Here is a 17,439-nt window from a genome sequence, read left to right as displayed (position 1 = left end):
GGAATGTTGAAATAAAGTTGTCAGAAAGAGAAACATTAAGGTCTGGAACAATGGGTCCACTTAAGCTAATGGTGGGACATTAGCAGGAGATCGGTAAGAGTTAATAAGGAAATAAGATGTGTGTGTGTCTAGCCCCAGTTCTGTTCTGTTCCCTTTGTTATCTTGTTAAGTTCACGCCCTTTTTATCTGTATAAATAAAGTAGTTTAAGCCTGGCATGGCACTCACACATTATCTGGGTGTATTAGCAGAGCGCTTTGCTAATAAAACGGAGTGGTCTGACAAATTGTGAGTCCTGAATCTGACTTTGACACTAGCAACGTTCACGCGAATGGAATGCCTCCTTAGCTAGATCCTACCTGTTATCCAATCATATCCCTTCCCATCATCCTTCACACAGCCTATGAATCAGAACTTTCTGGTGTGTCCTTTTGACTGAGAACCTTCAGGTGAACAGCCATGAATAAATGGCCTGATTTTCAGAAGTACTTAGGACCACAGCTCCCATTGTAATCAAGATGAAGTCCCACTAAGGTTAATGAAAAGTAGAGGCGCTCAGTGCCTCTAAAAGTCAGGTCATTTATTTTAATGCCTAAATATACAGTAAACGTATACGCTCAAATGTAGCGACATAAGTTTAAAAGTTTTGTCCTTTCATATGGGCCCTTTACGCTCATTTCTAGTATTTTCTATTAGAAATTTACTTTACTGAAGATCCTCTTAAAATCTAAGAAGGAAGGAAGGAAAGTTACAGAAAAGAGTTTCTCTTTAACAGCAAAGAGGATAGTTATAACTCTAAGGCTAAGGCTTTTCTCATGGAAGTCACGGAATCCTGTAGGGGGCGGCGGCGCAGACAAGGGGAGCGCCCTGCTGGAAGCGGGCTGCGCGCTCCGCCTGCCCCAGCCGGTGCCAGGTCTGCAGCAAGCCCGGCAGCCTGCGTCCTTCTCTCCCCGCCAACCAGAACGGTGCGGAGCCCACACAGCGGACGGCGCGAGTGCCCTGCTGAAGCCCTGGCCGCCCCCCTTCTTTCTCTCCCCCCCCCACTCCCTCGCCCTCCCCTCCGCTAGCTGGGGCACGTCTGCAGCGCAGGGAGTCCCCCTGCACCCTAGCTCCAGCCGTGCCGCAGGTTGGTTTGTTTGGGTTTTTTTCCCCCTCTGCTTTGCCGCTCTGGCCGCGCTGAGGGTTTTTGTTTTTTTTCCCCCTGCTTTGCTACTCCAGCCATGCCGCAGGGGTTTTTTTTGTTTGTTTTTTGCCTGGGGTGACAAAAATGCCAGAGCCGGCCCTGGTGAGGATGAAAACAGAAGCACAGAAAAAGTGAAGTGACTTGCCCAAGGCCTCTGAACAAGCTAGTGCCAGAGCTGGGACTAGAACCCAGGTCTCCTACCTCCCACTCCGTCCTACACATTTGACCACAGTGACTTTCTAGATGCTGAGTTCAGCAAACCTATTGATACAAGAAACAACACTCAGATGGAAGCTGTTGCACACATATATAATTTTGTATATAGTCTGTCATCATAATCCAGGCATTTACATTCAGCAAAAAAAGTTACAAAGAGGAGGTACTTACAGATTGCATATAGCAGCCCTGGGAGAAGTAAGAGGCACTAGCTGCAGTAAGAATTTTACACCATTTTGCCATCCTTCATCTCTTTCGAATTCACAGAAAAGACAAGTACATTCATCAGCTGAGAACTGGTAGAAAACATGAGTGTCTTGAAAATAGAGTTGTCTGTCCACTGTTAGAAAAAATAAAATGAAACACCTTTTAAAGTTTCTTCTACCAACTTTACTCAATACCATATATATACATATTCAGTACTAACTTCATGCTTAGTTTGACAACCATCAAGGACAAAATGCTTAAAACTGAACTTTGAAGCAATCAGATACGGTCTGGCTTTAATTAATTTCATCCAAGTGATGCAGCCAAAAGGAAAAAAAAAATCTCAGAGTAACAGAACATCCAGGTTCCTGGAGTTGAAGGCAATGGAGTCTGGATACTTCAGGAACAGAGAGAGCTCTGTCTTTAAGGGACATAGCTGTCAGAGAGAGGTCTTTCACCCAGCATATTTATGAGCATTGTTTTTCCATTAGCCTCTAGCTCATTTCTTCTGGTGAATGCCTTTCTGCAGTATAGCAAGATCAAGAGGAAGAAAAGGATACATGAAAAGAGGAGGAGGGAAAGCTTTAGGAACAAAAGAAAAATCTTAAAGGGATCAAATACTTTAAATATTCATTCTCCTTTCACAATGCACATATTGTAAATTCATCCCTTTTAAAAAGATGCCAGGCTAGATTCTGTCCCGCATTATGCCACTTCTGCCAGCAAGAGCCAGGACACAGGGCCCTCAGCACCATAATGCCCATCCTGCAGGAGAATGTGATAGCATGATGATTCTTAACTGACACAGGAGGGAAATGAACCAAGACCTCCATAGCTGAAAGAATGAGCTGCTACAGCTAATGAGTCAAGGCTTCCTAGCTTGTACTGTAATAGACTCCTATCCTCAGCACATCTGGCACCGAAGGGAACCTTTAACATATACATTCCCCAGTAGGTTACAAAAGCACAAGGTTTCTAAATTCTTCTGTACTTTGAAAGGAGCGGGGTCAATTCACTAGCACAGACCCAAATAGCCATGGATAGGAAAGGGGCACGCATGGACAGGATGGGCTGGTGGTGCACTGATTCAGTGGCTATGTGATTCTGGATGCAATGTGAAGCTGTCTTCCCATGGAAAAACCCCTGAGGGTGGCTACTGATATCAACATCAACACCTGTGTCCCAGATTTCTAGGCCAAACTCTGCCCTATCTTAATCTGCAGTCAATGGGGCAACACAGCGAGAGGAAGGGTGAATTTGGCCCAACATAGTTATCAATGAGTAGAAAATCTCTCTTCATCTACTGTGCTGTATTCTCTAGGTATGGAAAAGAAAAAAGAAAAAAAAACACTAGTTACTAAAGAAGACACCTGATGAACCAGTGATTTATAGTGACAAAGCAACTGCTGACTTTTTGAAAACAATGCAAAGCACCTGAAGAAAAAAATAGGTTGACATAGACATGCACATGATCTGCAAACAGGCAATTGCATTTCCAAAAGCAGAAGACAGAAAACTGCATCTGAACGAGTTCATATCTTGTATTTATTAAGTGAAACATCACATGGATAAGTCTATACCATATTAATATTAAAGGACATGACCTCCTAATTAAAAACAAAATCAATCAATCTACATTTTTCTTTTTCCTCCTCTGTCCCAGCAAACATACATCTCATTCTATGTACAAATGGCTTAATGACCATGGTAGGACTTGTTTCCATAACACTGACCTGATAACACAATTCCCATATCCAGTAGGAGCTGCCATACACCAACTGCTGTAGATCTGCACTTAACAAAAGGACAGTGCTTCAACAGCCAGTCTACCAGTTCTGATCCAACACAGCTTCTCCTAAAAAAAGGTAGGACATTTAAAATTCATATTATATTCCACAACATGAGTGTTTGACTATATATAAAATCAGTCAAAAGGTGTACTGCATAATATTGTGCAGCATGTATCTATTTATCTCATGGGATGATGAACATCTGATGTCCATAGATACCTGCCTGTAACTCAGAGACTTCCCAATTGTCACATGACGATTAAAAATTATATTTCACCTCATCAGTGGCTATGTGAGATATAGCTATGTAGATTATATTGTGTATGTATATATAATATTTTTTATAAATGAATGTTAAAGTAGGAATAGCCAGCTCAAACCATTTTAACAGTTGAAGTCATTTGAACCTTCAGCCTCATGCTTAAAATTCTTCAAATATAGATGTAAGCAGTAGAGCTAAGCATTATATAAATGGTCCTGACTTGGGACTGGGGGTCAGCCTTTTTACTAGGATTTACTTTGTGTCACTGCATTACTAGCAAGCAATAACCTCACTTTTAAATTCAGCAAAAATAAACAAACAATCTGCATTTCATTTTTAAACACATGAATTAATGGTATTAAAATAGAAACCTGTGATTTTTGCATAACCAAAAATATGAAGAACACTTGCACTGGAGCATGATGTGGTTGGAGAGCCTTCATTTCACTGTCAAGATATTCTGTAAATTACACTCAGAACCACTATGTAAACAAACTAGGGCTGTCAATTAATTGCAATTAACTCTCGCAATTAACTAAAAAAATTGATCGTGATTAATCGCACTGTTAAACAATACAATACCAATTGAAATTTATTAAATATTTTGGATGTTTTTCTACATTTTCAAATATATTGATTTCTATTACAACACAGAATACAAAGTGTACAATACTCACTTTATTCATTTTTATTACAAATATTTGCACTGTAAAAATGATAAAGTATTTTTCAATTCACCTCATACAAGTACTGTAGTGAAATCTCTATTGTGGAAGTGTAACTTAGATATGTTGATTTGTTTTTTGTTACATAACTGCACTCAAAAACAAAACAATGTAAAACTTTAGAGCCTACAAGTTCACTCAGTCCTACTTCTTGTTCAGCCAATTGCTAAGACAAACAAGTTTGTTTACCTTTACGGGAGATACTGCTGCCTGCTTCTTATTTACAATGTCACCTGAAAGTGAGAAGAGGCATTCATATGCCACTTTTGTAGCTGGCATTGCAAGGTATTTAAGTGCCAGATATACTAAACATCTGTATGTCCCTTTATGCATCAGCCACCATTCCAAAGGACACACTTCCATGCTGATGAGGTTCGTTTAAAGCAATTTTTTTTTATTATTATCAAATTTGTGACTGAACTCCTTGGGGGAGAATTGTATGTCTACTGTTCGGTTTTACCTGCATTCTGCCATATATTTCATGTTATAGCAGTCTCAGATGATGACCCAGCACATGTTGTTTGATTTAAAAACACTGGCACTGCATATTTGACAAAATGCAAAGAAGGTACCAATGTAAGATTTCTAAAAATAGCTACAGCACTGGACCCAAGGTTTAAGAATCTGAAGTGCATTCCAAAATCTGGGAGAAACAAGGTGTGGAGTTTGCTTTCTGAAGTCTTAAAAGAGCAACATTTTGATGAGGAAACTACAGAACCCGAACCTGAGATCTGCCATACCATTCTCTCACTAGAAGGGAAAACCTATAATGACAGCAGGCTGTAAAAGAGACCCAGTTTGGGCATACCTGTGAGTAAGATAAGCATGCATGCAAAATGCAAACAGTGCAACAAAAATGCAAGGCCTGGTTGCCCAAATGAAACAGCATCACGAGAAGTGTTTCTTCTCAGGAGGAAGCTGTGTTGAAGATAATGAAAGGAACATGTCTGAACATACAGGATCTTCAGGTTGGTAAACTTTTTTATTTTATACCACTTTCTTAAGGACTTCTTCCTTGTGGACTATTCTTGAATTCTCATGTTTGAGCAAAAAATATAGTTGTTACTCTATTGTACTATTATTTTAGATGCAGTTGTGATAAAAAATAAATAGCTGAAAGAGGCAGAACTTCCTTTTACAATTTCACCTTTAAAGTTGTACTAAGGGTCAGTGAATGCAATGAGTAATACTAAATGAGCAGTATGGTAATAATTAAATAACTGCATCGATTTATTTTGTTTAGGAGAATCCATCCTCAACATACAGGATTCTGAAGACTATCCACCTTCAAGATCATCATCATTTTCTATAGGTGTTTCAGTCACACAATGTATGTCACATAGTCACAGTAGATCACCTTTAGCAAAAAGGAAAAAAAAATCTCCATCATCCAGAAACAACCATAGATCAGTTTGTGATAAGAACCAGCAGATTACAGAAAGAGGTAATTGATGAAAAAAATTGCCTGGTTTGTTTATGCAACAAAGTCTCCTTTCCGTATGATTGAGAACCCACACTTCATTAACATGGTTCAGTCATTAAGACCAGGATACAGTCCACCCAAGATGTCACAGGCAGACTGCTGGATAAAGTGTATGAAAGAGAAATTGAGCAGTATGCAAAAGGTCTAGAGGGTGAAATTGCTCCATCCATCAAGACTCAGGTTAACAACGTCCACAATGATCCTGTTGTATGTGCTTGTGTGACAACAGAAGAAATGAATGTCTTCCCTACAGAAACAATTGATACATCAGGAAATGCACACAGCAGAATACTTACAAAAAGCAGCAGTAAAAGCTATAACAAACTGTGGGGAAAAAAAATCAAATGTCTAGTACGCAGCTTGGTCGTAGACAAAGCTGCAAATGTATCCAAGATGAGAAGAAATTATTTAGAAGAGAGAGAGTACCAAGCTAATAACATACGGTTGCAGTGCTCATTTGATGCACCTACTAGCCAAAGACTTCAGTGTTCCAGAAATAAAGGCTAATGTGGTTGAAATTGCAAAATACTTCCATAACAGCCACTTTGCAGCAGATGCTCTGAAAAAAGTGGGAGGAACCAAGCTAACTCTCCCACAAGACGAGCAATGGAACTCAGTAGTGGGACTGTTTTGAACACTATATCAAGAACTGGCCTAATATGACGACAGTTTGTGAACAAAATCATGAAAAAATAGATGGCACTATCACAGCCAAAGTTCTCAACATTGGGCTTAAAAGAAATGTTAAACATACGCCGAGTACCCGAAAGTCACACCAGTGAACTGGTGGAAGTCACTTAAGCACTCGGATTCTCCACTTTACACTTTTAGAGAGAGGTAAGGGATTAACTCTGTGTACACAAATTTGCAGAGGGACAATAGGGTTGAGGTCCGTTATTTCTCACCTCTATGTATTATTTAGTTAAAACATTTTTGCTGTTAACAAGCATGTTATCTCTGGAGACACATATCCACAGTTTGAGAACTGCAAAACTAGGCATCTCTGATGGTATCTTCTAGACCACAGGTGGGCAAACTTTTTGGCCACATCGGGGTTGCGCAACTGTACGGAGGGCCAGATACAGAAGGCTGCGCCTCCCTGAACAGCCTGGCCCCCTGCCCCCTATTTGCCCCCTGACTGCCCCCCTCAAAACTCCCAACCCATCCAACCCCCCTGTTCCTTGCCCCCTGACCACCCCCTCTCAGGACCCCCACCCAACCACCCTCTGCTCCTCGTCCCCTGACCACCCCCTCCCAAGACCCCCCCACCCCTAACTGGCCCCCAGGATCCCACCCCCTTATCTAATCCCCCCCACTCCCTGTGCCCTGACTGCCCTCCCGACCCCTATACATATCCCCACCCCCTGACAGGGCTCCCGGGAATCCCACTCCCAACCCTCCCTATTCCCCATCCCCTGACCATGCCCCCAGAACCTCCACCCCATCCAACCACCCCCTCCTCCCTGACTGCCCCCCCCCGCCCGCTCCCTTACCAGGAGCAGGAGGTCGCAGCCATGACACCCGGCCAGAGACAGCTGCGCTCCCCAGGCTACCCAGTGGCAGCGGTGAGCCAGAGCGCAGCCATGTGGCTGCCAGGAAGGGGGACAGCGGGGGAGGGGCCGGGGACGAGGCTCCCCAGGCCAGATGCTCCTGCAGGCTGGATGTGGCCCGCAGACCACAGTTTGCCTACATCTGTTCTAGACTGAGCCCCACTGGGTAGATAGAAAGATTAATCTAAATAATCTATACAGAAGCTCCTGGAACTCCATAAAATTGGGTCCCTAATCCATGAACTATTGGAACTCATTTATAAAACTTTTCTTAAACATTACATGAATATATTGTCTCATACTACAGAATTTGAATTTATAATCCCTATTCCATGATGAGATATCTTTGAGCTATAATGTATCTACCTTTTTCCTCAAAAAGCATTTTTATCAAAAAAATCCAATTTTTTCTTTACATCATTATTTTTATGCGGGGTGGATAAAAATCAATGTGGGTTCATTAGAGCAAATTAACTTTGTTACCTGCAAATTCCTGTAAGGTACACTCTGTCTTTAATCAGGTCAGAAGCCTGAACTGTAAAAATATTCCTGAGAGCTCTCCCAGCACATGAAGAACTCTCTCCATAAATCTAAAATGAAAAGAGAATTTGCTTGTTTATCTAGATACAGAAAGTTAGAACACTTAAATACACAAAAAGCTACTGAATTAAGTTAAACTGGTATAAATGTGATTAAAATTGGTGTGATGTAAGTCTACATCTGGGTTTACACACAGTAGTTAAATAGATTTATCTATATTGATAAAAGTTTTCTAATGTAGACAAGCCAAAAATTGTACAAGTGGCTCTAACTGCAGGCTATATTCATAAATCACTCAAAAGCCAGGATTAAGCAAATGAAACAAAACAAATATTCTTCCTTCTAAGTCTTTCAGAATGTGGAATTAAAATGAAGTTTTAAAAATACCTTGCTTGAAGGGTTTTCCAGATACGGATTTGAAATTCGTCTGGACAAATTCTGTAAAAAAGATAGATGGATAAGTCATTATCTGTAACCAAAAATAAGAGTAAGAGAAAGGTAGGTCATTTATTTATTGAAACATAAGTTAAAATCATTTATAAAAGTCACCAGAGGTATCCTGTGTGGCCTCATTCTAGTCCTTTGTGCACATTTGTTCACACCACAAAGACTGTAATAGGTCCAGTATATTTTAAATGATCTGAAAAGGGAGGTGAGCAATGAGGTAGCACAATGCAGAGGATACAAAATTATTTAGGTTATTCAGGACCAGAGCAGATTGTGATTAACTTCAAAAGAGACCTAAACTAAGTAGGTGAATGGAAAACATGAACGCAAATGAAGTTCACTGTTGATCTATGCAAAGTAATGAACATTGGAGGTTTCACAGTAGCAGCCGTGTTAGTCTGTATCCACAAAAAGAACAGGAGTACTTGTGGCACCTTAGAGACTAACAAATGTATTTGAGCATAAGCTTTCGTGTGCTACAGCCCACTTCTTCGGATGCATTGGTGGGAAAATTTTAAACTCCTCATATTGCTAAATTGACTATCCACCTAGTAAAGGAACCTGGGTGTCACTGTAGACAACTCAATGAAGACCTCCTCTTCAATGTGCAGCTGTGGTCAGAGAAGCAACAAGATATCAGGAGGCATGAGGAATGAAATGGTGAATAGTGAGATAATGCTTTATGTAAATCAATAGTGTCCCCTCATCTAGAGCACTGTGTGCAGTTCTGGTCACCCCATCTCAAAGAGGATATTGCAGAGTTTAGAGAAGGGCAACAAGAAACTCATACATGAGGAGAGATTGAAAACACTGAGATTACTTACCTTAGAAAGGAGATGATTAAGAGTGATATGATGAAAGCGTATAAAACAAATGGATGGTATAGAGAACAGATGTTCCCACTCTATCCCAGGAAACAAACAACCAAACCAAACAACCACCACACACATACACACCAAGATGACATTCAGTGGCCTGAAAAGATGGAAAATTCAAAATGGGTAAAAGGAAATATTTTTCACTAAATGCATGATTAAACTGTGGAACTCATTGCCACAAGAAGACGTGTAGACCAAGAAATTAGCAAGATTCAAAAGTGATTGGATGTTTATAGGAAATAAAATATATCTAGAGTTAACAATAATTATAATTTTGGAAGGAATATTTAACTTAATGCTTCAGGCCTTAACCCACTCTAACTAATAGCGATCAGGAGACCAGATGTGAGGGGGAAGATTATTCCAAATCTGCCTGCTGTGAGATTCTTACCTCTGACTCTGGAGAATCTAGCTATGGACACTGCCAGACAAGATACTAGACTAGAGGTCTATTGGTCTTATCCATCATGGCAATTTCTGTGTTTCTATAAGTGGAACACCACACAATTCTGCTCAGAATACAAATACTGCCTAAAAATCCCAGAACTAGAATAATAGCAGCTTTGCAGGTCAGGATCAAGGTGCGCTGGTAGAACAGTATAAGTATTGCATTGCTCATGTTAGTCCAAGTTCTAGGCAACATTATTAATTCCTTACTTTAAGAATGGCCCAATTTGCACACAAGATATTTTAATAAAAAAAAGTCTCATGAAAACAGTGGAATAATTATTGAACTCATTTCAGAAACACCTAACTTTTTATCTATTTAATAGAACTCAACATACAACAACAACAACTAAATAACACTTCTTACATTTTCAAAGTTCATTACAAATGTTACTGTGGTTCTATGCTCCTTATGTGACAGAAGGAAGCTCAGTATGGAAACAAACAAAACGAGGCTAAATCTATTTTCCTTTCCCCCATATCCAAAAATAGATTGCAACACCACCACTTACTCTTTCTAATATGCATGTTATTAGCACGTGGTAATGCTTCACTTGATTTGTTCTCAAATCCTTCATTGTGTATTTATCAATTCAGTAGCTACAAACCTCATTTATTATAGCTGCATATTCCAGGTTATAAATTGATATTTCCCCCATGTTCCAAAGTTAACAGTGACGATAATATTATTGGTCAGTTAGCTAGTAAATTAGAATACATAAGATGGCTAATTCCTTTCATTCCAAGGAAAATTCAACCCAAGACAAGAACAATAATGTTCCACTGAGGCAAGTCTACACTACAAAATTAAGTCGACTTAAGTTACATCAACATACAGCCACCACGGTACTTGACCCAGTTTTACATGTCCACGCTACACTCCTGGTGTCAGCAGCGTGTGTTCTCACCAGGAGCGCTTGCACCAATTTAACTGTCAATATGGGGCCTTTTAGGACAGTTTCTGAAAGGCAGCAACTGTTGGTGTAAGCAACACAGTGTCTACACTGACACTAAGTTGACCTAACTACATCGACTCTCGTGGAGGTGGAGTGATTAAGTTGGTGTAGTGGGCGAGTTACGTCGGTGGGAGCAACATTTTAGTGTGGACGCTTACAGAGTTAGGTCAATGTAACTCTGTAGTGTAGACCAGGCCTGAGATTGTGGGGTGAGATGGGGAGGAAAGTCTTTTCAGTTTCTGACTGAAAAAGAAATTCCAACAATGGAAGCCCCCAAAGAGATAAACAAGATCAATACACCCTTCAGATGCCTTGGACACAACCCCTTCCCAGTCAGTACCACCCTCTTTCAGGGCTGGAATCCACCCCTAATCTGCCTTTGCCCACTTGATTGGTTTAAATTAGCTCTGCATTATCAAAACAATTATAAGTAGAGTTGGCATCCCCTATGATTAACTCATGTAACAATTTCCATGTTAAAACAAAACAAAAACAAAAAAACAAAAAAAAGGATTTTTTTAAAAAGAACTTCTCACCCTCCAATGCTTGCAGGGGGCCATTGTAAACAGGCAAGGGGGTACCCTTGGGGTGATGGAGATGCATTTTGCTGGTCCCATTAAATGTTGTGCAGATACTGCTGAGTTTTATGCAGGTAAAATTGTCATTTCCCATGTACAGCCTGTCCTGCACATATTAATTCTGTCAACAAGTCAAACATAAAAACAACAAAAAACTGAACACTCTAAAGCCTTGTGCTCACACCTGCCTTGGTGCCTCAATTCAGCACACAACACTGGGAAGCAGGTGGAGCAGAGACTCAGCCCAGCTGATCTTGAAGCAGCTGTAGTAGAGAAGGCAGGGCCAGACCAGGCTATACCCCTACCTCTCAAACCAGCACGCAGCCCCAACAGTGCATCTCTCCCATCCACCTTTTTCCTAAAAACAAAAACTAAGAAAGAAAAAAAAACACTGCAAAGACAAAATTATGTAGGTTGCAAAAGTCAAACCCCTGAAAGTTAGGAAATGCCAGACAGTGTTGTGTAATGAACAGGGCCTCAAAATTATGAGATATTGCTATTTAAGAAAAGAATCCTGTGGCACCTTATAGACTAACAGACGTTTTGGAGCATGATTTTTCGTGGGTGAAATGGGTATTCACCCACGAAAGCTCATGCTCCAAAATGTCTGTTAGTCTATAAGGTGCCACAGGATTCTTTGCTGCTTTTACAGATCCAGACTAACACGGCTACCCCTCTGATGCTATTTAAGAACTGCCCAGACATCAAGGCTTTTAAAAGGTGTGAGAATAAAAAACAAAATCTAACAGCAAGATTTCTTCAGACTTTCCAAAGAGTCTGAGGAAACTCAATTTCTGCAGCATTTCACAAGAGTGTACTGTTGGTGAAACCAAAGATACTTCCCTTTTCTCACTGTTTGTGAATTAATTTTAAAAACAGATATCAAATACTGGGATATTATGTTGCCAAATACAGTTGTGGGAAAACAGGGAACCCAAGTGAATCAATGATGTATAAAAGGGAGGAATATTGTAAACTTTAATGACAGGATTTACCTCATGGACAATCCTGCTAAGGAAAGAAGTGTTCATATTGATTTCTTTTAGTTTAGTGACAAAATGAAGAAGGCAAATATTTACAGTCAAGCATGTTTATGCTACCAAGGTAGTGTAATACACTTGTGCTGAAAGCGGCAGTAAAAGAAAGGGACTGAAACAAAATAGTGCATTTCTAAGAACACAAGGAATAATCAGAAATGTAACTCTAGTGAGGCAGAATGGCCTCCCTCTGAGCCTGCACTCTCCCTGGTGGGTGGAGCCAAGCCAGCCCTGCCCCCTGCGCTGGAAGCAGAGGGGAGAGACAGGAAGTGTAAGAGGTGGGCCCTTCAGGTCAGTTGGTCCAGAGCCAGCAAAGGAGGCAAATGTCTCTAGCCCACTGCAGGACTCTGGACAAGACCCCCTCGCCATGCAGCACGCTGCCCTTGGAGGAGAAAGAGAGTGGGAAGAGTTGCTGGGACTGCTGTCTGCCACTTACCCCCGAAGAGACTGAGGACCTGCAGACTATGGAGCTACAACCATGGACTGTGGGAGGAGGTAGCCCAGGGAAACCAGACATTAGTCAGGTTGTGCTGTCGCAATACAAGTCAGCATATTTCAGAAGGATCCCCGCTGACCCCTGCCACTGTTAGGGCCCTGGCCCTGCAGCCTGGTGGAGTAGGGTGGGACTGGGTCCCCCTGCTGCCAACCCCAACCCTGGGGTGGCGGCCTACTTACCCTAGGCCAAATGGCCTGCGCCTAGTTTGTGGCTTGCCCCAGCCAGAAGGCTGCAAGCCCCTAAACTGTTTGTTGTCTGCCTTAACCAGGAGAATAAGCTAAAGCCAATTACTTACTGCTGTGCCCAGCTTAGAGCTCAGACTGCTGCTGTCTGCCTGAGCCAGAAGGCTCAGGCTAAAGATTGCTTGTTGCTCTGCCCTGCCCATCTTTCAGTCCACCTATGTTTGCAGTGTCAGCTCCTAGTGTGAACAATAACTGAGCTGAAATCTGGCAGCTGAACAAAGGTCTGGTGATAAGTAACATGCAAACTGTCTCTTGGGTGATGACCCAAATCAGTCAATTAACTACTTCCTGAAACTGATACCCAATTAGAAGGGAATATACATGCTTACATATGTGCTTTAAAGAGATTGTGACAAAGTTACAACTTGTGTCCTTGTTTGGAAACAAGACTGTTGTAAAGTGAACAAGTTGACATCATGGTTTGAATAGGAACTGGGAGTGGCTGGCTCACTACAAAAGCAATTTTCCCTCTCTTGGTATTGACACCTCCTCCTCGACTATTGGGAGTGGACCACATCCACCCTGACTGAATTGGCCTTGTCAACACTGGTTCTCCACTTGTAAGGTAACTCCTGTGATGGGTTGGATCACAGAAACCCCCTTGGGTCTGCCAACTGATGTGCCAAAACTACTTCTGTCCCTGCCAGCTTGGGACTCCATTGCGCTGTCTTGTTGAGCCACACATGCCAGTCTGCTGCAACACAGGCCCAGAGTCTGAACCATGTCCCCTAATAGCTGTAGGCTTAATTGAAAGCTGCTTAAGAAGTATTCCTGTCTTTAACACTCAGATGCCCAACTCCCAATGGGGTCCAAACCCCAAATAAATGTTTTACCCTGTATAAAGCTTATAAAGATCACTCAGACTCTGGTGATGACCACCACAGCAAACATCAGAGGAAATGCATAATTCTGTATTCAAAGCTAAGTTTAGATGATATGCCATAAGCGTGTTGGTTGTTGGGCCACACATTGAATCACAAGAATAAAAATTATTTAAAAGCTGTCTTGTTCTCTGAGTGCTGACTGTCCTGTTAGGTTGGGGGTCCTGTGGAAAAAACAGTATAAGATTGTGCAATTACAGACCTAATTCTGGTGTTTCCTAATTTTATTTATTATATATATCAGCATAAGTTTCATTTTTGCAAGTCTACTTTGAGAAAGTTGCTTGTTTTTTAATGTATGCAATAGTTAAATACAAGTAGTATGGTTGTCAGTACTGGATCCAGTAAAGAAAAAGAGGGTCAACCCAGACATGTCCCATACCTTTTGCCAAAAAGAAAACAAATCCCTTTTAAAGCCCCAAACCACCCCTCCTTCCGCAAGCTTTTGAGAAATACTGTATACTCCCATGATATGGTTATATTCTGTCAAGGTTTAGCCCAAAAGGGAGACTAATTAGAGGGGATTTCAGGGAGGTATTTTAAGATTACAAAGGGTATAGAAAACATGGAAAGTCCCTTGTTTTCATGCTGGTGTTACAAGCACAGGAAAAACATGATTAAATTACCTGACAGTAATTTTAAACAAACAGAAGGAAATACTTCTTTATGCAGCATGTAGTCAGCTTCTGGAATTTGCTGCCAGAGGAGATCAGAGAGTCTTACTGAAGCTGGATTTTTAAGAGGGTTGGCTAGCTTGATGACTGATGACTAATAAAAATGAGCCTGATTCTCAACTAGTATAAATCACCATCACTCCACTGAAGACAGTGGAGCAATGCCAGCTTACACCAACTGAGGGTCTGGGCCATTATTTTTACATGTATAGCTACAGATAAAAGGTAAGAATATTTTATTTCAGAGCTCAATTTGATTGTGAGTTGTAAATAAAGTGGTTGGCTCTGGTTCAACTCAAGAAGTTGATTGCGTAGGCTCATCTGCTGGTGGTGGTTTTTTCCTTGAAAAACATGGTGATCGGCAGCTGTCGCTGTTGTCTCTTGAGCGCGGGCTCAAACATTTCTTGACATGGTCTCAAATCATCCGTAATATGATGAGTGATTTTGAGGCTTTGTTCCATTGAGGGATTGTATTCAGAAATTAAATCATTCAAGTGTTTCACTGCTTGGAACACTTCAGCAAATTTATGAAGATTCCAACTTGCTGGCTCTTCCTGGTCATCGTCATCATCATCTCTGTCTTCTTTAGATGATTTTATCAGTTCCTCTAACTCTTCGTTAGTCAATGTTTCTCTGTGGCTCTCAATTAATTCTTCAATTTCTTCCTCAAGGATGTCGACAAAGCCATCACCACCCACTTGCCTGGCCACCTGAACAATGCATTTCACTTTTGTCAATGGTCAGGAAACCCTCAAAATCATTCACACATTCTTTCTATACGTTTCGCCAACATGCATTGACTGTTTCAGGCTTGATTGCATCCATTGCCTGTTTAATATAAGTGATGCAATTGGCAATGTTGAAGGACTTCCAACGCTCCATCACATTAAGATTGGGATCAGCAGCCATAGTGCTACGTATCTGTGAGAATGTAAGCCTCATGTACGTGGCCTTGAAACAGCGAATCACGCCTTGGTCGAGAGGTTGGAGGTGGTACTGTGGGGGGAGAAAGACGACTTCAATGTCATTATGTGCAAACCAGAGTGCCGCAGGGTGACCAGGAGCATTGTCTACGATCAGCAACACTTTAAAGTCAATTCCTTTCTCTTCGAGGTACCACTTGACCTCCGGAATGAAACATTTGTGGAACCAATCCAGAAATAATGCTGCTGTCACCCAAGCCTTTTTATTTGATTGCCAGAACACAGGCAGGATATTTTTTGTTCTTGCTTGCCTTTTAGGGCATGGGGATTTGCAGCCCTGTAGAGCAAGCCCAGATTTATTAAATGCCCAGCCACATTGCCACAAAACAACAGTCACACAGTCTTTAGCTGCTTTGAAGCCAGGGGCTTGTCTTTCTGATTTCAAAATGTAAGTGCAGTTGGGCATTTTTTTCCAGAAGAGCCCAGTCTTGTCAGCATTAAAAACTTGTTCCGGAAGACAGCCCTTTTCTTCTATGATTTTCTTTAATTGTTTGGGGTAGGCTTTTGCTGCCTCTTCATTGGCAGATGCAGCTTCACCAGTGGTCTGCACATTTTTGAGGTTGAAGCGGTTCCTAAAACTGTTAAGCCAACCTTGGCTGGTTTTGAATTCCTTCTGATAAGAAGGCTGTCCCTCTTCGCCAGGAGGTTTGAACAGCACGTAGAGGCTAAGAGCCTTTTCTCATAATGTGTCGCCATCGATAGGCACAGATTTACGGTTCATGTCTTCCAGCCATAAGTTTAATGCCTTTTCAGTCTTCACTAAAGTCTTATCACGCACCTGGCCCATCACTTTAGCAGTTATTGGAGCACTTGATGCCATGGCTTGACGAATTTCTCTCTCAAATCTTGATGGCACGGATGCTAGATTCGTTGCAGCCATATTTACGTACCACGCTGGAGACCAACATACCCTCTCAGTAAGTCCAACACAGCCAGTTTTTCCTCCAGTGCTGGAACAGATCGCTGTTTTTTCGGCTGAGCACCAGATGAAGTAGTTGGCTTGCATTTAGGGGCCATGTTGTACGAAAAATATGCATCTTTAAACACTAGAATCACACTCAGCATGGCAAGCTGCTCACGCTGTGAGAGGCACACGGGAACTGAGACTGACTGAGGGAACAGCAGATTCATGTCTCCCATCTCACGCTCACTCCGGGACATATGCTCATTGAATAGAATGGTGGGTGGAATCGCCCGCACTATTAAGTATCTTGTTTTTCTTTTTTGCCGAGCGCGTATGGTTGAATTCACATAAGTTAAACGTGAATATGATGTGACTCACCTGTATACCATCATAGGTGGCAGGGTACCAGACTTAATAAGAGTGATGGTTTGATCCATTATGGTAATTCTCATGTATCTGCTGGAAAAGTTGCAGAGATATATTAATGGATCCTGCTCCATATTTTGATGCAACTGAGCTGCACAGTGTAGAGCTGAACCAAAATGTGTATGTATTTAGACATGGGGTTTTGGTTTGGCCTCATCTCTAGGCAGGAGCCATTTGTCTTTTCACATTAGCTATGTCTACTCTAGCTCTTTTTTTCCCCACTGAAAGCTATTCCACTATGGCTAACACCAGTGCAGCTCCACTGGTGGTAATCCGAGTTCGGAAAATAACTCTTGATTTGTTAGCAAGACAAGGTGGGTGAGGTAATATCTTTTATTGGACCAACTTCTCTTTGTGAGAGACACAAGCTTTTGAGCCACACAGAGCTCTTCAGATTTGGAAGGAAAAAAAAAATCAGTTCAGGTCAAACCATGTCAGAAAACTCTGAAAAATTTCAACAAATCAAGCCACCTGTTTCAAGTCAAATAAAACAGGTTTCGCTTGACCCCCAAATGGACTTTTTTTTTTCAAGCATT

The 17,439-nt window shown here is 41.4% G+C and overlaps 1 protein-coding gene across 3 annotated transcripts in view; it reads right to left on the bottom strand.

The window, feature by feature from the left end:
- RAPGEF5 (Rap guanine nucleotide exchange factor 5) overlaps positions 1 to 17,439 on the bottom strand; it is a 231,490-nt gene that overhangs the window by 173,642 nt on the left and 40,409 nt on the right. For all 3 annotated transcript variants that reach the window (XM_045007954.1, XM_045007955.1, XM_045007953.1), the window contains exons 2-5: positions 8,342 to 8,392; positions 7,898 to 8,004; positions 3,338 to 3,459; positions 1,569 to 1,737 (exon numbers count right to left, since the gene is read on the bottom strand). In XM_045007954.1, coding sequence (XP_044863889.1) covers positions 1,569 to 1,737; positions 3,338 to 3,459; positions 7,898 to 8,004; positions 8,342 to 8,392 — 449 coding nt within the window. The remainder of the gene's footprint in view (positions 1 to 1,568; positions 1,738 to 3,337; positions 3,460 to 7,897; positions 8,005 to 8,341; positions 8,393 to 17,439) is intronic.

The sequence above is a fragment of the Mauremys mutica genome, chromosome 2, assembly GCF_020497125.1.
Source record: "Mauremys mutica isolate MM-2020 ecotype Southern chromosome 2, ASM2049712v1, whole genome shotgun sequence".
In the NCBI taxonomy this organism is placed as follows: Eukaryota; Metazoa; Chordata; order Testudines; family Geoemydidae; genus Mauremys; species Mauremys mutica.
This window is presented reverse-complemented; position numbering and strand designations above follow the sequence as displayed.